The 20,205-nt window shown below is 43.0% G+C and overlaps 1 protein-coding gene across 2 annotated transcripts in view; it reads right to left on the bottom strand.

The window, feature by feature from the left end:
* Positions 1-18,594, bottom strand: part of LOC118779188 (zinc finger protein 385A-like) — a 100,460-nt gene extending 81,866 nt beyond the window's left edge. The window contains exon 1 of one of the 2 annotated variants that reach the window (XM_036531156.1): positions 18,507-18,594. In XM_036531156.1, the coding sequence (XP_036387049.1) occupies positions 18,507-18,519 (13 nt within the window). In that variant the 5' untranslated portion in view covers positions 18,520-18,594. Of the gene's footprint in view, positions 1-4,420; positions 5,062-18,506 lie in introns of those variants that run through there. The other variant, XM_036531157.1, reaches the window with a different exon arrangement.
* Positions 18,595-20,205: the final 1,611 nt, after the last annotated feature.

Below are 20,205 nucleotides of genomic sequence, written 5' to 3'. Positions count from 1 at the left end.
TTACCTGGATAGTAAACCACATCAACTCTTTTGTGACACACAAACTATTACAGCTCTCTAGTGCAGTTGTTATAAACACTTGCATCCACATGCAGTTCTTTGGTGGCAGAACCAGCAGTGTTACACATTCCATTGCATTAACGTCACTTAGCAGACACTCTTATCCAGAGCAACTTACATAGGTTACAATTTTATCCATTTATACAGGTGAATTTACTGTGGCACTCTGGATATTTACTGTTGTAGTTGGATTACGGGTTATGTACCTTGCCCAAGAGTACAACAGTGCCCCAGCTAAAAGTCAAACCGGCAACCTTTTGGTTACGAGCCCTGCTCCTTACCGCTTAACCACACTGCTAGGGACTAATATGTAAAAAGTGAGAGGGGGTGAGAGCAACAGAGACAGAGGGAGAGATACAGATGGGCAGCAGGCAGTGAGGCACCGTGATGCATGAGCCAAAACGCTGGGAAAGACAGGTGTGCGCATTGCACGCTAAACAAACCATGGCACTCTGAGGACACCAGGTACGATCGGGACTGAGAATGCTTAGAATGCCTTTTATAAACTGCTCATGTGCTCCTTCCCAAATGACGAGGACCGATTACGAAGCAGATGCTGTTTGACCCAGTCTGTAAATGTATGATGCTTCTCAATTCTCTCTGTACGCTCAAGGATGCGCCAAACAGTCTTACACATTACAAGATAGAGTAAGGAGAGACTATTTTAAAACTCTACGGTGGAGTGAGCCCTGACTCATAAACATGTCTATTCTCACATATTTCCAGGGGTTCATCCTGCTCACACTCTTGCAAGGACTTATGTTTCATTTTTTCCCATTCAGTCTCATTTTGGATTTATTCATTTTTTATTATTCTCTTTAGAAACACAGCCCTGTATAGCACTCTATGACAATGTGATTGTACAGGGAGCTGTACCAGACACAAGGTGATTGACTGGCTGTTTGACTGGTTGAATCCGCATGCACAACAACAGCAATGAGAACTCTGTAAATGTGCTTTTGGCAATACTGCGCTATTCCACATCCTTATCTCTTGGGAGGACGCTTCGGACACGTGTCATCTTGAGTGGGGGGGGGGCGGTATTTATACGCAGCCGGCCACATGAGCCGCTTCATAGTGACGGCGGCTGTGCCTGGTGATAGAGGCGCTCATTAATATGCTGCAGTTTGGCGTTGTTGCAATGTCAGCGACAACCATAAAGCCTGCTTCACTTTGGAAAAAAAACGCGGGGGTGGGGGGGTGCAAAGGGCTAGTTCAGGAAAATGTCTCACTCACAGATGTGGTCACCCCCCCCCAGCTGATGAGGAGGCTGGGGCTCTGATGGTGGTGGTATTGTGTTCAAGGTCATTTGAAGATGGCAGGAATTCAAACCTGTAATCCCTGCACAACGCTGCACCACACTGTCAGGATGCGAAACCTGCTCAGCAAACCACATACAGCTCAGATGGCCAGGGCTGTACCACTTACGCCTTGCAATGGCAACAACTGAATGAGAATTAAAGGCATGATAAAATGACAAGAGACAGTACAGGACCCGTATGTTTTTATATGAAATTTGTGAGAGGGTCTTGAAAGAAACATACAGAAACTGCTCACTTGAGCTCAGTCACTGGTTGTCTCAACTGAACTCCCATCTGTGAGGGTGATGTGTTCACAGCACATTCAATGAGGCAGTATCCATACCAGTACAGGCTGACAGACTGGGTTCTGCCTCATTTTTCTCTGCTGTGATATCCCCTCCATGCTCCGGCACCACTCAGATACAAACTATTCATACAGGTTTTCTCATGGGCAATTCACCAAATCCAAAATGATGAACATACAGTCAGGTTCCTCAGAGGCAAATTGATCTATTTAGGGTACTGATATCTAACCACGCAGGTATTAAATAAGAAAATAAACCCAATTCTTTTTTTAATCCAGCAGCAAGTCTTTCGTTTTTGAACCCTTAAACATAAACATAAAACCCTAAAAACAAAAAAAAGTGTTAACATCTTACAGGGCATACATAAAGGCACCAAGGCTTTCTGCATGGCTTCACGCATAGCTCTGCAGTTTATGTCTACAGAATCGCTACATGAGAGCAACTTCAGCTCGCAATAGGCAATTTGTCTAGAAGAAGTCAACAGATCTCCATGGGCAATGATGCTCAATGAACTCATATCAGCTCAGAGACTGCCTGCTGTGATCTTTGGTTAAGACCTCCCAAAGTGCGGGCTTGTCATAGCACGGCGCTAATTCACGGTGAAGTCAGGTGGGTGTTTACACAGAGGAAGCGCTGTAGCTGCCAGTGATCCCATCTATGCCTCTCCGTTATACGTAGAGCCATGGAGCTGAGTACACCGAGTACACGTGTGAGCGATGTTTAGAGACGGAGCAATGCTGCACGACAGGACAGGCCCAGAACATGAGAAGAGGGTGCAGTACAGAGAGAGAGAGAGAGAGAGAGAGAGAGAGAGAGAGAGAGAGGACACTCACAGTACAGAGAGGGCACTCACTTTACATACAGATAGATAGATAAAGAAAGAGAGAGTGAGTGAGAGAGAGATAAAGAGAGATAGCTAGAGAGACAGAGAGAGAGAGAGAGAGAGAGAGAGGACACTGCCACTACACAGAGTGAAAAATTCCAAACAAACAATTTAGGAAAATAATTTCCAGACAATTATAAAATATACTTTGGAAAACATGCTTTGAACATTTTGAAGCATATCTCCTTACATTTAGGAAATTAAACGATGTAGAGAAACTATAGCTTTTCTGGGAAGAACACTGCACCTTGGCCAGTACAGTATGTATCCAAGTGCCACAGCCTGAGAGACAGAGGACAAGAGGCATGTACATATAATAGAGGTGTATACATACATTTAGAAGGTGAATATGACTATATTACTTGTATAATTTTGTTATATTTATGTTATATTTCTTGTGAACATTTCTTTGGCAATACTCTGCACCTGTGTGGTCATGCCAATAAAGCTTGTTTTTGAATCTGAATTTGAGAAAGGACACTCACAGTATCGCAGTGGGGGGAGCACTCAAAAAACAGAGACAGAGGACACTCACAGTACAACAGATATTCACATACTGTATACGTAACTGTGATGTGTGTGTATATGTGCGCGCGCACACACATACAGTATATGTCCCTTATTTTGAATACATCCCTGCATCCCTGTATGTATAAATGTTTCCTTTACCCCTTTATAGTTGTGCTGCTTTGGCAACACTGTTTTTGTTTGTTCTGCCAATAAAGCACCATTGCATTGAGAATCAAGAGAGGACATACCGTACAAGGAGAGACATACGTTAAATACTGCAAACCTGCATACGTCTCACAGACAGAGGACACAAAACACAAAGAGAAAGGACAAATGCTACAAAAAGAGAGAGAGGGAGAGCAAGAAAGAGAGAGAGAGAGAGAGAGAATACATAGCAGTACTCGCTACCGTCAGGCTTGGCTGGACACAGAGCCAATTATACACCCATTACAGGCTTCACTAACCAGCATGAAGAGAATGTACACAGCCAATACAGGCGCTACCAGCGCATACCCAGTGGAGCTCAAAGCGCAGCGCTGTGCAGCAGATTACTCAGACTGGAGGTCTAAGCCATCATTTCATTAACATATATAATTTACTGTCGACACCCTGTGAACTCACCCCGAGGGAATAGGGAGCAAAGCGGAGTGTGTGTGTGTGTATGTGCGCGCGCGTGTGTGTGTATGGGGGAGTTTACCGAATTAGTCCGGGCATGCGTTAAACAGCGTGGCTTCCCAAAGCCTACGCTGGCACACTCACCCACAGCCTTTCTGACAGCTAACCCTCCTGAACATTTCCCCCTCTTGCCGTTCTTGTGGAGAATACCATCTTAGCAAGAGGAGGACAAACAGCTTCATAACAGGAGAAACCCTCTACTCCCCAGGATACAGTGCAAAATCAGAGAGGGGCTTGCGATAATGAAGAATTCTATACTTCCCTTTCATTTTTATTTAAGTGGAAGACATGATACAGAAACACTAAAGGAGCAAGGAGCTAGATAATGTTGCAGCTACAGTATGCTGCCTGCTATTATGTTGGCAAATGAGCAAAGTGAATACCGTGACTGTAATTAACATCCTTCATCTGGAATGAAACCACTGCGAACCTCTGGTCCCTTTTCTACCTCCCACAGAGAATCTTATTCAATTGAACATTTAGGACTTTTCTGTCACCTTCTGCCTGAATATTAAATTTAATGTTCACGCGTGTTCAGCTGAGCCGCACAGATGATCATGGGATTTGTTAACCGCTGGGTCAAAGAGCACAGCTGATTGGCCCAAGACCGTGCTGCCCGTTTCTGACTGATTGTAACCAGAGACGGGCTCTGAAGGCGAAAAGTGGCCCGGAACTCGGAAACTTACCCAAAATCATCCTGTGACCTCGTGCTCTTCCTCCCCACTCGGAGTCCTCTGAGTCCCTCTCTTCCTATTTCTCCGTTTCTCCCCCGCTTTCTCCTTCGATGCCACTGTTTTTCGTAACATCAAACGGTAAAACGGAAATGTGAAGAGGGTCCCACCGCTGTCCCTGGAGCCCCCCGCGTCCTGCCCTCCCCCGGTGAGAGGTCTTGGAGAGGGTGGCCGGTCAGCGCAGCAGCTTCACCGGTAGGATATGGACTGGCAGTTGGAGGAGGTAGGGGTATGAATGCCAGCAGTGACCGAGTACCAAACTGACCAAATCCGTACCAGAGGGAGCAAAATGTTCCACAATACCCCACAATAGCATTACAGACAGCACATTTTTAGTGGGAGCATTTCAGAGTCTCAGTGTGGTAAAATGCCTGAGAAACATTATCAAGCCAGTGCCTGCCTTTTTCTTTTGCTTGCTCTCTCTCTCTCTCTCTCTCTCTCTCTCTTGCTCTCTTGTTTTTTGGGGTTGGGTGTAACCTAAAGGCACCTTACATGCCGGTGCTCTGATTGGTGGCAGCCTCAGCCAATTGGGAAGCTCAGAGCTGCATGTTATCCTGCAGAGTTAAAGTCATGAAGCAGACAGTACGAGCGCAATAATGCCACTGTCGCTTTCTTGCTCTTCCCCCCCTCTCTCTCCTTCTCTCTCGCTCTCCCCCCTCTCTCTATTTGCTCCTCTCTCTCTCCCTCTCCCTCTCCCCCCTCTCTCCCTCTCCCTCTTTGCTTCTCTCCCTCTCTCTCTCTCTCTCTCTCTCTCTGTCTTGTGAGCGTGATTGCCTGTTGGAGGGATTCAGCCCCTCTCCCCCACCACCACCACCATCACCACCTGACCTGTGATCTTTGATTTTCTGTGAAATTAGGATTGTTTTGGGGTCGAAGCCACCGTCATGTTCTTTAAATCTCCTGCTTTTCCTTCCATGAGCAAGGATCCCACATATTCTATCAATATTCTGCTTTCCCAGAGAGGAGAAAAGAGGAGCAATAAGCAGCTTAAAGCAGTTGAAGGGGAGATGCGATGTGGAGTGACAGACGGGGGGGGGTTGGGGGGTATGGGGGCGGGGGGGGGCTAGCAGGCGGGGAGGGCCAGACTAAATCCAAAATGACAAGAGGGACAGAGACTGACAGCTGAAGTGAGGAGAGGCAATGCCACAAGCCAGAGAGTTCAGCGGACAGCCCACACAGAGGGGGGCGGGGAGCCACGCAGCCAAACACACGCAACGTGTCTTTCAAAAAGGGCTCGCTCAGCCCTTTCCCCATCAGCAACCCCGCGCAGACCGAGAGCGACCGTTACGGCCGCTCTGCTGGAGAGCAGAGGGCCGGACGGAGAATGGGAAGCTCAAAAGGGCCATCAAAAAACTAATTCCTCAAGGCAAAATGGCTGCAGACGCGTGCGGTGCTGATTGGATGGAGAAATGTTTTCCTTCACCTCTCGGTTCCTCTCTCTCTCTCTCTCTCTCTCTCTTGCTCCCCTCCCTCTCTCCCTCTTGTTTCTGCCAGTGCAGTGCGACTCAGTGAGCGGTGGAGTGAATACTAAAGAGGAGAGCTGACACTTCCCATTCCTCACTGCCAGCCAGTAACAGCGCACACACACAGTCTCTCACGTTTACTGATGACACACCGTGCATCCCACACGCATTTTACATATGCAGACATCACACGGCCGATGCAGCCCTCGCACCAGAGAGCAAGGTTCAGGACAGGCTTACTGCAGACTTTAGGACCAGGGGTGAGGTTTTGATGCATAGAGACTGCTACTGAGGCCCCTGTGAAAATCAGGAAAGGGCCGGTTCCAACCTTGCCGTGCAAGCACATTGATTCGGAATGAAAAACACCTCCAAAATGTATCGGCAGGCCTGACAGCGTATACAATCAATGAGGAAAATGACTTGCAGTGCAGGTGCACTTCGAGTACCCCCCCATCCCCCCACCCACCTCTTTGTCCCCCCACGTCTCTGCTGCCCCCTGCATCTCTGCCCCTTCACATTTCTGTCTCCTTCTGCATTTGCACCTCCCCAACCCACCCCCATATCTTTGCCACCTCATTATCCCTATCCCCTCTGTGTCATTGCCCCCCTCCATTCCTTCTGACCCCCACCCCCCATTCCCGTCCCGATCCCCCCGCTTCTCTGCCCCCTTTCCCCCACTTCCCTGCCCACCCCCTCCCAGCTCTTCTCTGTCCCCCGCCCGGGTCCCTTTCCACCTGTCCCCCAGGTCCCTGTCCCGCCTCTCCGTGCTCTTCAGGAATGTGACCCCCCACATGTGAGCCCTGGAGGCTAGGGTTTCCTCATTAGCCGCCCGGGTATCAATAATTCAGCGCTGGCCCGTGTTGTGCTCAATGGCCCAGGCGCTAATGGGCTGTCCCAGCCTGCAAGGCCGGGCCCAGCAGGACTTTAATGGATGTCCTGATGAGAGGGTGAAATCGGAGAGCAGGGATCCTCTGTTTCACCTGGGGCAGGCGGCAGGGGGTGGGGGGTGTGACATAAGGTTTAGGGGGGTTTGAAGAGGGAACAGACGGACAGGTGCACAGGCAGATGGAAGGAGAGAACAGTGGAAAAGAGGAGAGGAAAAGGGCGAAGTTGATGGCACAGACACAGAGAAAGAAAGTGGGTGCTACAAAATGAAAAAGCCAGAGGTGAAAGACAAAGTGTATAAATGATGTATCAAATGGCGTATCAAATGTTTTCATTGAAGCATACTCTTACATATTCATTTATCTATTGGAAAGAGTGGGTCAATGTATTCTTCCTCTGTTTGTCTTGCTCTCTCTCTCCCTCTAAGACAAACACAAATACACACACACACACACACACTGCTTGTCTCCAGTTGGACTGTGATGACAGGCTTTTTAAATCCTAATTTTAACTCCCCTTGTTCACAGTTCTGGATGGGCTGGCCATAATGAAGACATCAGCTACGAAAAGCAGCTGACGCAAGCTAATTCGACAACATCAAAGTCAAAGCTCTGCTGCTACATACATTCAGACACCTCATATTTGCCTGTAAACTTCCCGGGACAGAAGCTTCACATGTCAACCAAGCCACTGGTTCTTGATGTGGAGAAAAAGAAAACAGAGAACACTGCTGTAGGCCACACTTAAAACATCCATCAAAAGTCCTTCATAATGGCTTTGCACGCATAGCTTTACTGTAGAACACACTCATGAACAACTGTGGTGCTTTATAGTGGCTGAAGACATATTTTCTGAAGAAGTTATAAAGGGTGATGCTGTATCTGTAAACTAGGCTGCACATCTGCTGAAATATTAAAACGTGATCCAGTCATGTCCTCACTTGTAGCTGTTGCCAAGCTATCCCATCTTAAGGCCGTTACTGAATGCAATGCATCTCTACAGCCTTTGGATATCCCACAATGCACCCCCATAGCTTGTACAGGTAGTTATCCCACAATGCATCTCTATAAACTATGGATATCCCACAATGCACCTCTACAGCCTGCAAATATCCCACAATGCATTTCTATAGCCTGTAGGTATCCCACCAGCCCCAGCTGGGGAACATCTGTAACTGACATAAATGTCTGCTAAGCCCTGCGAGAAAGCCTGTGAAAAGCGGCAGTACAGCCACCTGCGTTACCCTGAAGCACACAAACCCTACGAGACCTGACAGGCTGGCACAGCCAAAGACAAAACAGAGCACTTCAGAGATGCTCATTAGAGACCAATTGATTTGAGCCAGCCATTAATATTACTGACATCTTGAATTGAGGCACAGCTCTCTCACCCAGCAAGGACATGAAGGGAGGGGACCACATGAGATTATGTCGAGAGCGGAATGGAGTTTTTCTGAATGACTGCTCAATTATGCATGCTCTGTACAGAGCGCGCATCAAAGGGCCAGGGAAGAGAACTGCATCATGAAAATTATATTCATAGAGAGATGCCATTAGCTTTACTAAAGCAGCAATAACTCTAACGGTGACAGCTGAGATGGTAAACCAGCAAGTTAAAATCTGAAATGCAGGGAGGTATCCAGCCATCGAGGGTTCATTCAGGGTGTTTTACTGTTATACAGAAGTTTATTCTGACACTACATGGAGTCATGGGACTTGACCATGGCCAAAATTTGGCACAGCAAAATTAAAAATTAAAAATTGCCCCAATTAATATCTGGAAGCAACACTGAACATTAGAAAAACAGTGTTAGAGTGGCGCCATTACTGTGAATGGAAACAAGCTTTACACTGCCTGTTCTGCAGCAGTAGCAATGATTCAAGCACGGGTCACTAATGAGCCTTGATAAAGCACAACACCCCTTCTCCCTGGCAAAAATAATTAGGAGCTGAAGAGAGGGAATATTACAGGACTGAGTGCAGGTCACAGCAGGGCCCAGAAGAGGGGGAACAGTAATGAATGACTGCCCTGTGAGCAACTCTTACTGGGACCAAGCGCAGCCAGTAATTTGGCTGTGTCAGAATGCACTTTGCCTAGCATAATGTGTAGCTGTGTTGAATCACAAGAGCACCTTGTGTTGTTTTCCTGAAATATTCATAATTTTACTATTAGCATTAAACTTGTATGCACTGGAACGCAAAGTGTAGAACACAAACATGAACTGCAGAAAAAATGCAGGAAATTTGTTTTATTGCTTCACCTCACCCAAATTTCCGGGGGGAGGAGTTAGGAGGACAGGATCTGGGCACTCACTGTCCTTGAGAATCAATCTAAGAGTATCCAACTGATCCAGAATGAGCTCTTGGGATTAGAATCTACAAACACTTCAGTGCTTTGTGGATCCAACTGAATGCTTCCCACAGGCTTTTTTATTTTCAGGACACAAGCGTGAACTCCCTTCCATGGATGTGAGCAGAGATAGGTTAAAAGAGGAGAGCTTATTACAGAGTGCAAATACAGACACGTTTCAGACAGCACTCCCCATATCTGTCATTCCAGAAACTTTTCAGAGCATGTATTAGCCATTGATCAATTCAGTAGAAGCACTTGCTGAATTAGGGGAATCCAATATCTAGAGATCTGACAGTACATTCTGTGCAACCACGTGTTTGCTAAGTCTGTTTATATTTGCAGTTTAATTAGGGATGTCTGTCAGTCAGGATGGTTCACCTGGGTGTTATGGGACAACAGAGGACCTCTGACTCTTTCCCAGTCATCAGCTAGCCTATAGGACACACCTCCTGACTGAAGAGTTAATTGACTGCACCTCTGCGTGTCTGTCTCTGTGTTAGCCGTTAGCACCGTCGCAGCACGTCCCTGACTGCCTGTACGTTCACCTCAGCCCCCCAGGGAAGGCTTTTTCATGCATCAATCATAACCTTTTTCTGCATGGTCTCAGATTCTACCCTACGCTAGTAACAACTGTAATATTTTATTCCAATTCCTCTTGCACCCCAAAACTACCCACTTTGTTTGAGTTTGGTTGGTGTGTGTTGCTCTCTAGTGGAGACCAAAGGACAGCACAGCACCCCTTTATAACACACTACATTGATGTAAAATGACATGCTCTGATTGGACAGCTGTTCCATAGAATGTTCTGGCATTCAGACAACATTAAATATAAGCACATACAGATATAAATGTATCAGCTGTCCACATGTTGCATCTTGCTGCCAGGGTATAAGACATGGATTATTATTCCTTGGACTCAAGGAACAGATATAAGGGTAGAAGTGATAATTCTGAACATAACCTCTACTTAGTTCCTGTTCCTTGTGTTGTGAGCTCTGAAGTAAAATAACAGTTAATTCTTTTTCTCTTCTACCTTTTTAACCCTTTTTACTTTACCTTTTTAAGGTATTTGTTTCTTAAAGTTACCCCATGAGTAGTGTTTCTGGGTATATAACCAAAATATGCCATGAAATATGCAAAACACAATAAAAAACATAGCATATGACAATTAGGTTTGTGAGGTAAGCACCTTCACCAGTCCCCAAAATGGCTGCATAGTTTGTCGATGATGGTGCTAGTCATGCGTTGTGTTGGTAACTGTTTAAGGATCCTTATTTTTCCAGTGTACCAAGTTTGCAATAGACAGATCTAATGCCATCAACTTCATTCCATATAGTTTAATTCTTTAATTGTCAAGTGATAAGTGTCTTTGTGTGAGCCAGCCCATTGGTTATTGTGCCACACCTGCCTAATTAAATGTATAATAAATACAGGTGTGTAGCTGAAGAGCGGGAGGTTTACTTTTTTCAGCTGTGTGCTCAGGCCGGTTCCTTTTTGCTTTTTTTTTAAAAAATAATAATTGGTTTTTTGAACACCTGCTCAAATTTAATAAATAGGCTAGATAGATTCATTTTGTAGTTGGGTAGTTACATGCAGCTTAAAACATGAATAACAAAATTATCAAACATGCTATTTATAAGCAACTGTCACATTTTTTTTCCCATTCCAGATCATGGCATTAAATATGCTGGCTTCTTACTGTTTAGCACAAAAAATAATTATACAATTATACAATTATGGCATGAACTGCTGGTTAACTACACCTCTCAAGCTACACTTTACCACTACAGTGGTATTGATGGGCAAGAAATACCCATTCCCTGCATTTTTAACTACTAGCGGTTGACGGAGAGACCAGTTGGCTTATCTTAGCCTGCCTTGTGGCTTCTGTCCTAAGGTAGGCTCATCCTCATAATTTCACACATTCAGGAGCAGTCCAAGTGCTCCTGTTCACTCAACAGCAGCAGAGTTTGTTCCTGTAGCTGCAAGCCATCCACAGCAGTAGGCAGCTCTTTCCACTCCAGGTCATCTTCTCTGCTCTGTTTTAAAACCATCAACTCCGTGCTTCATTGCTTCCAAGCTTCCTCTTACAGCATTTTTTCTGCTGATGCTTGCTCTTAAACTGTGCCTCTGACTTCATATTTAAATCAGCCTTAACAACGCTGCAAAAAATTACAGAAAATCTTAAAAGCTAGCAAGCGGGCTAGCCATGATTGCTAACTGACAGTTATGGTACTTTATTAAGACAGACAAAAAGGGTTTTGATGGTGGAGTGAAATCCATCTATAAGAATCACTTCTGTTCAGGACAAGGGAAAAATGAATGGATAAAATGGATGTTTGTTTCTTTATAACATATTTCTCCTATTTAATTAAAATGTCATTGATTTAATAGATTTAACAGAACATGGAACAAAAAGTATCTGTATGTCCAGTACATTACACATTCCTTTACTAAATTAAAAAATGTCTGTCCTTATGAGTGTCACTGTGCGAATTTCTAGTGCTATGTAGCCTAACAGTGTGCTAGCACCTTCACTGTTTGGTCACATTCTCTTTTGCTGTTTCGTTTGTTTTTTATGGTCTCCCTGTCTCAAAACTCAAGAAGGTTGTGTTTTTTAATGGCAGAGGGCCTAATTTGTGTTTTGTGCCTCAACCACTGGAGTCCATGCACTTAACTACACTGCACTTTTACCAATATCATTTATGTGTTGTGGGCTATGGTATATATTTGTTGCAGTTGCAAGGTTTGATATTACATGTTGTTATTACTTCGGTATTTCACTGCATAATGGTGTAGTTGCAGTCAAAACAAGTATTCTATAAATGTTAAAAATTCAATATTCAGTATGTACTGTCATAGGCGGAGTTTGACATTTGCGCTTGGGGGGCAAACATTTTTTAACTGACGTCAGTACACAGTGTAACTGTTGCGTGGCGTGTTACGCATAAACATACAGTAACAGAAAACAATAGTGCCAAGCTTGCCATAAAGCCAAACAACACAGCGCATCAAATCAGTTTCTGACCACTTTGTACTATATCACACAAAGGCTTACGTAGGGTATTTGTCTTTCACACATGAGCGCACACAAATGAAGCGCATAACCATAAAGTTAAAGTCTGTTAAAAGTGAAATATCAATTTGTTTATATTATACTGGTATGCTTTCATTTCCCATGTACCCTTTTACAACATTTAGTGTACACATGAAATAATTTCGTGTTAAATTGAAAACTATGAAATATGCATACTCTCTCATATGCAACTTTTTGTGCGCACACACGCACACAGTTAGAAAATGCTCAGCAACAGTGTCGCCTGTCGTTACAGTAGGCTTGTAAAATATATATATTAAATAACCAGTGTCCTACCTAGAGTAGAGGTAAACGCCTTTTTTGCGTCCCGCGTATATATCTTCTCAGGTGATGGGTTTGCTGTTATGTGGTCCTCAATGTGAAGGCTCAAAAATGAATTTATTACAAAACCAAACATAATAGAATTCAGATTTATTTCTTACAATCATTTAATTTTATTGCATTATTGTAGGGTTGTCAAAATAACGAGTTAATTTAGATGAATTAATTATAGAAAAAATAACGCGTCAAAAAAATTAACGCTGATTAATCGCACTCCATGATGCCCCTTGACCCCATACGTCACTGTGCATTTAAGCAATATCACACGAGAGGTGAGTGCCGTTATACTGGATAATAGCACGGCTGTGATTCGGTCGTACGTATGGGGCTGCAAACCGAGTGCCCAAGATAATCACAGCCGTGCTGATATTCAGTATAACAGCACGACTTCGAGTGTGATATTGCTTTTATACAACAGCTCTGCAAACAAGGATGTTTATCAAGTAACGATAATTTGAGACAACAAATTATGTTTTGTCGTTTATTCAGCTCCGCTGACGAAAATACTTCCTTCAGGATTACATTTACACGTGTTGTCAAGCAACACATAAACAAGTTTCTTCTAGCTTCCTGCTTTTTATCATACACGAAGGCTAGCTAGCTACTTTCATACCCGACAGCAGACTAGCCAGCTACTTTTTATAATACACATAAAGGCTAGCTATACGGTAGGCAAGCAAGCCACTTCTAGCTAGTTTTTAGCATACATGGACGGGCTAGATGTACGGTAGGCTTGCTAGCAAGCTATTGTTTATCATACCCAATTGCAGTTTAGCTAGGAGTATTTTAAAATATTTTAAATGCTTCTCGCGGCAAATATTATATATGCGATTAATTTAGATTAATTAATCATAAAGCATGTAATTAATTAGATTAATCTTGGACCAGAGACAGCCAGAGAGGCTGCCAGTTCAATGTAGTTTGTCAAAATTACAGTGGAATTCCTATTGATGACAACCTCAGGCCAGTGGATTTCTCCATTCTCTGTATTTGTAAAAATTCATTAGAACTGAAAAATGAGATGTTAAAGTAAAGATTTAAGTAATGTTTAATATTAGAAATTTAACTTAGTACATTTTTGTTTAAATATTGTATGTTGCTGGTTTCCATTTTCCTTCAGCTGCTTCTATTCCTGCTTGTATTTAATAGAGATGTGAAAAAGAGATACAGAAAGTTTTCAGTTTGATAAATACACATACAAATAATATCATAATACAACTCCTCTACACAAAGACACATGACATTTCACACATACATGGACACACATGAACAGAATGGATAAGTGCTGTAGATTAATCCTCAGCATCCATTCCAAAAAAATCTACATCTGCTCCAGCAGAATATCAAATTTCAGAGGCTCATCATCATATTTCCTCATCGTATTTCCCATAAGCTGAGCCTGTTCACCTGTCTCTTTCCTAGCATTAGCAGTGTTGCTGATGGGAAATGTGCACAGTACAGGCTGTTGCTGGTCCAGACAGCATCTTATGCAGTTGGAGAAGCAGCTCATCTCAGCACAATGCTCAGTGACAGTCCCAGGAGACAGCCATTAAAATCCCCGCCAGGTTCCTGTTCCCACAAACTTTACACTGAGGGTTACGGTGATCCCATACCCCACACACCTACCAAACATACAGCCTCCCACTCCTTCACCTTCTCTCTCCCCTCCCCTCATTTCAAAAAAAGTAAAGCACCCTTTTTAGGAAGTTGTACATTGTGTTTACTCTGAGAGGGCTCTTTATAAGACAGAACTCTCTCTGTACTCTACGTCTCTTCTCTCTTTGCCTTCCGTTCAGCTCCTTCTGGCACCGTCCTGATGAATTTAGAGACTGCTCAGAAAGGTCAAAGGGGAGAGGAACTGGATCTATCATATATGGCTGTGTCCTACTGATTATAAAACTGCCCTCTTTCCACCTCACACTAGGAGTGCACCATCAGACATACTCTGTATAACATTCTATCCCCAGTAGAAGTCTGTCAAATACTGATGGAAAGTACCAGTGCATCACCATGCAAACAGTGGTTGACAGACCTATAAAACATATTAGTTATATAGTTAAGTGTAATTGTAAAAAAAGGATAAAGGATAAAATTATCCTCAATGGATAAAATAATTTGCAATATTATGTTATGGACACAAAACATAATACACAATATATGGGCATATAACTAAAACTAATAATAACATTCATAATCTCTACAAACACACATATACCTATAACATACATGTCATTATTAACAACTTGTAACAGTCACCCCTTTTTATATATAGTTTGACAGACAGAAAGATAGTCATGGATGTTTATGCCATATAAATAAATGCTGGATATAATCAAGATGCTCCTGTTTGTGAAATGAATTCAACGTATTTCAATGTAAAGGCGTGAATCTGGGAGCTGCGCATACATGCGTCTGTACATGTGAGGAATATTGATGTGGACTGCCAGTCTTTCGCATGTCTCTGACGATCTCACACCTGTGTATGAGGGCATTGGCCCAGTGGGACCTCTGCCCCGCCCACTCTGACCCACTACACTCACACACTCACCAACACCCAAACAGGTCACAGCTCTGTCTGTCAGTCACACAGCTGGTGCATCACTCAGTGGTAACTTTACATTCAGGTGAGATTACAATTAAATCAAACTATAATTGCCCCCAGATGAACTAACCTGAGTGGTATCATAGGCCATAATAACCTCACTGTAGTATATCCTCTAAACTGAATTCATGCCTGAAAGAGAGTGAAAGAGCATTGCAAAGTAAGGTTATTCAGTTAGCAACCCACCATGGACTTCCTGTTGACCCTTTGATAATAAAGAAACAAAAAATAGCAAATTTGTGGAACTCCTGTGGTGCATTACTCTACAGTATATGTTCAGGACATCAGGGTTGTATATAAATATGATAACTTTTTTGTTTACAGTATTTTTAATCACATTAGTCACATTTCCTGACTGTTATTGTTTGTGGACCTGAAATTATGAACCTGGGAATTACTTTTTCAGTATTGTTTTATTTTTTGGATGAGCACCCACCTATTCTAAAATGATTGGTTACCATACATATTGATAAGGTGATGATGATGCTTTGCTCTAAACATGATGAATTGTGCCATATTTTAAGAATGCTTGTGCATTTTTATATTCTACTTCTTCACACACTGTTTTATAAATTGGACGTGGAAAATGTTTCACCCACCTGCACCCTTTAAAAAATATTCTGCAGCCCATGAAAAAGTACTGGAAGAGCCATGCTGTGAAAGTTTCATCAGTGCCAAGAAAGAGTAGCTGTCCATACAGGAGGACTGAGTTTTCATTCAGTCCATACTTCTCACAGCTGGCTGTGAAAGATCAGAGCAGCTCAAGGTGTTTAAGATTATCCACATCACAGGTGAGTAATGATAGGAGAAGATGGGAGTACAGCCAGTTACATTCAACAGTAAACACAAAGGCTACATCCGAATACTCATACTTCCGTAGGGTGTCCACATACTTAGTAGGCATTTAATAGTAGTTGAACGGTACCCAGATGACCTACTACTTCCGTTGAAATTTTGAAATATGCAAATGTACCACACTACACTATCCCATAAGTCAGCTGGAGCCCGAATAACCGAAGAACAATTCCCGGGAAAAAAAGAAAGAAGATGGCGGTGTAGTCAACTTGGTTAAGCTAACAAATCAATTGGCTTCTTACAAAACGTTAGCTTTTCATTTTACCTCAGGTTGAGAGTCTAAGTAAAGCAGACTGATTTTTAAAACATGTAAGCATTTAAACATCCGGGTCAAAGGACAGGTAAGATGGCGGCGGAATGTCCGAATTGTGTCCTTAGTACTCGCTCACATACTCAATAGTACGTACTACAATAACGGTTGGGTAGTACGTTCTTTAATAGGCTGTATAAGGGCCCACTACAGGTCCTCGCCGCCTCCGCAATGAGCCATTGGCTCCGTGCCTGGTCTGAGGAATTTGTTTTTTCTTGCTTCTTAATAATTAACCCTTAAATTATGTTGTCTTGGAATATAAGAGATATTGACAGTACAAGTCTCTTCAGATGTGTATCCTTAGCGCCATCATTCAGGGGCACAGCCCTGGAACAAAGGACACCTTACTGCCAGTAATTTTCAATGATGTGCCCACCACAATAGACCAACAACAGATTTCCAAGGTTTCACAGTATGAATGAATCCTTCTGGCATCTTGCCACATCATTCAAGCTTGTGCCACTTGTCATGCTTTGTGTGTGTGTGGTGCACTTTTTATGCACACTTAGCTCATGTCTCTTAGTTGGAGGTTGAATGAGCAATTTACAAAGGTGTGTTCACATACAATCGTAAAGTTACAATCAATGCTGCCTTCAGACTCAGAAGTGTCATCTAGGGGGTCATTTTTACACTGTAATGTTTCTTGCATGCTCAACACACCACCATATCTGGATCTGAACATGGCTGTCACTTATGTTGTGTATGAAACTCTGTGGTATGCAACCAAAATACAAACAGTGAACTGGATGGTCTGACAGAGATTTAGGAAAAAAACAACTGATTTATTTTATGTTTAGTGTTTGAGGCAATGGATCACGCAACCCAATATAAAGCGCTATTTGCTGAAGTCAAGGGTTTTGATATTATACTACACTTGGCAATGGAGAGAGATCGAGCAACACCAGAATCGGCACAATAGTGACAAATTAATACAGAGCCTGAACTATTATGCGAAATGGGACCTCAATCCTTTGTGCTGATGAGAAGTGGTGGGTAAACACAGTGGTGACCAAATTTTAGACCAACCTTTAACCACGAGTCAGCCATGCAAAAAACATGAACACGTGTTCACAGACTTCAGACCAGAGACCAACAGAAAATCCCTTCAAAGGAAACATGCATCTGTGACTGACTGAAAAGGGTGTCCGTGCTCCAGGAGGGGACTGACTGTGGATGTATGTCACCCGTATCTATCCTATCCTGTTGTATGCCATTAGGTTAGTACTACTGAATTCTGTTATACATTTCAAAAGCCACCATTCAGGACTTTTGCCTTTAATTACAATTCTCTGAATCTCATGTCTTATTGGCAGAAAAATAGCATGGTTTTGCTTTGTTTGGAATGTCGTATTTGTCATGTTGAAAACAATGTATTGATATGAACTATCACCATACTGGGGTGACTGAATACAAAATGGTTAGCAATTCCATTGTATAGCTAGTGGTGTGTTTATTGCCCCAGTCAGGTTACATTTAGGGATGTGGGTTTAGTAGGGAGGAATGCTGTGGCCATCTTTGCATCAACTGCACTGTGTACTGTGTTTCGTGTGCATGGTTTGTTTTGTACAGGTGAAGCAAACCAATACACAGTATATGAGATAAATGTCACCCCTGTGTCTCCATTCCACCTGCATAATCTCTCAGGTTAAGGAACAGAAAAATAGTCAAGCTATTTAAAAGGCTTCATTTCAAAGCGTGGCCTAACAGTGAGTTCTATACTATGACTACCATGAAATGTTATAGCGTAATTTAGTAGATTATGTTTGGCAGACATTGAATTGCATCTCCTGTGGTTTTATTGATTGTGCTGATTAATTCGTGATTGTGTTTGTATCATTTCATTATGTACAGATATCACTGTCTGAGACACTTTAATTAGGTTCACTATTGACGCTTGCCTCTGTTCTTGCTGATTTTCACTCTTTCACAATTAAAATAAGATGATGTCATTTTCCTTATATTTACCTGTGTTATACACAAGGAGAGTAGGAAAGGTTGCTATGACTTCACCAGAAGTGCTTTAACATGCAGGCATTGTTTTAAGTACCAGAAACCAAGTACAAGTTTGACCAAGAAAGAGCAGCCTGAGACTGCCAGGAGTAGTCCAGCAGCCCTAGTTGTGTGTCAATTAAAAATGAATACAAATTAGTACTTACCTGAGCCCCACATTCACAGCTCTTCCTCTTTCTCCCAGTGTGTATCCAGTAACTTAATTCTGTAAATATCCTCAGTCAGAGATACTTGTTTGCATGAATGTACAAACACTGCAAAACTGTGCTGTATACCAGTCCCTCAAGATGCATAAGAACAAAGATGCTAATCAAAGGAACGCCGCTAAGTTCTGTCCTATGAATCCATGTGAGCCTGTATACACAAACACTCACACATGCACAGAGAGATAGAGAGAGCAAGAGGAGAGTGTGAGTGAGAGAGAGATGCAGACATGTGTCCTTAGAGAAAGAGAGAGAGAGCAAGAGGGAGAGAGAGAGATCAAACACAACGCCTCTTGCCAGTCTTTCACTGTCTCTCTCTCTCTCTCTCTCTCTCTCTCTCTCTCTATCTCTCTCTCTCTCGCTTTCACCCCTGAGAGAAAATGAAACAAGTGCGAGAGATTCCTGCAGCTAATTCTGCTTCCTCAAACCAGGAACTTAATATGTGAGGACAACTGTGGCAGAAGCTTGACGGGCAGAGGGGTTAAGTGTAACTGAGAATGCAGAGATATACAGTAGGGAGGGGGAGAGGAAGAGAGAAAGAGGGGAAGAAGGACTGGTTTAGGGAAGTGAGCACTCTGTTTCTTGTTTTTCTGTCCTCATCTTGGGTTTAAGATAAATGTAGCTACATTTCCCGCCTTCCCTTCTTGAAAACCAACTTCTCCTAGACTGAGCCTTTATGCTTAATTATCAAGTGTTATATATAGCCCTGGAGCACCGGGTTTACTGCAGTGTAAAGTTAATTGAAGTTGTTCACCTTTTATGAGACAGAAATCTGACCTGAGAAGTCTGTGAAGAGCATACAGTTGGACCAAAGGCCTGGCGGACAGACCCATGCTCTTGGGCTAAGCGTGGAGAGAGGGCTGCCAGTGAGTAAAGCTAAAACAGACTGCTGCTGGCTGGGTATTAGCATTTTGCTCTCTGCTCTGGTGTCACAATCGAAACAAAAATAGAGACAAGCATCCACACCAGCATCTTTTAGCCTGTGGCTCAAATCTGCTGCATTAACCAGCAGGCTGCAACTGTGAGCTCAGGGCATAAACGAGGGATACACAGCTAAGCCAAGACAGAAGCAGGCACTTGAGGCAGAGCATTAATGTAACTGAAGGACAGAGGACACAGAGAGCATTACATGCCAGTCCTGTGCTTCAGTAAAGCTGACAGCAACTCCCGAAATAAAGACTTTTTGATTTGGTTGAATTTAGGAGGGAGCACCATGGATTTTTCTTTTAAAGACAGCCAGGGTGCTGCACCATCATCCTTTGTTTGGCAGGGCTCATGCTATGAAGTCTATTGAATTCCAGTAAGTCTGATCTGAACAGCATGAAAATTACACACTCGTCTACTGACAAACTCTGATTGGTCACCTTAATGAGGCTGGCCAATGCACTGCACATAAAGCATTCAGTTTGTGTGTGATACTGATCAGTAGTAGTAATAGTGGATAAGAGTGGAATTATAGACAGGACAAAGTAGGATTTTTAAGGAAAGAAGTATAATATAAAAATAAGTCTCCTCATGCTTAAAGATAGATAAAGATTTCTAAACTATTCATTACAAAATGCCACATGTACTATCAGCTGAAAGGAGAAAACACATTAATTCAAAGTGGCAAATCATGTATAGCAAGTGCATAATAGATTCT

This window comes from Megalops cyprinoides, chromosome 6, assembly GCF_013368585.1.
Source record: "Megalops cyprinoides isolate fMegCyp1 chromosome 6, fMegCyp1.pri, whole genome shotgun sequence".
NCBI lineage: Eukaryota > Metazoa > Chordata > Actinopteri > Elopiformes > Megalopidae > Megalops > Megalops cyprinoides.
The sequence above is the reverse complement of the archived record's forward strand: the minus strand, read 5'-3'. Positions and strand labels throughout refer to the sequence as shown.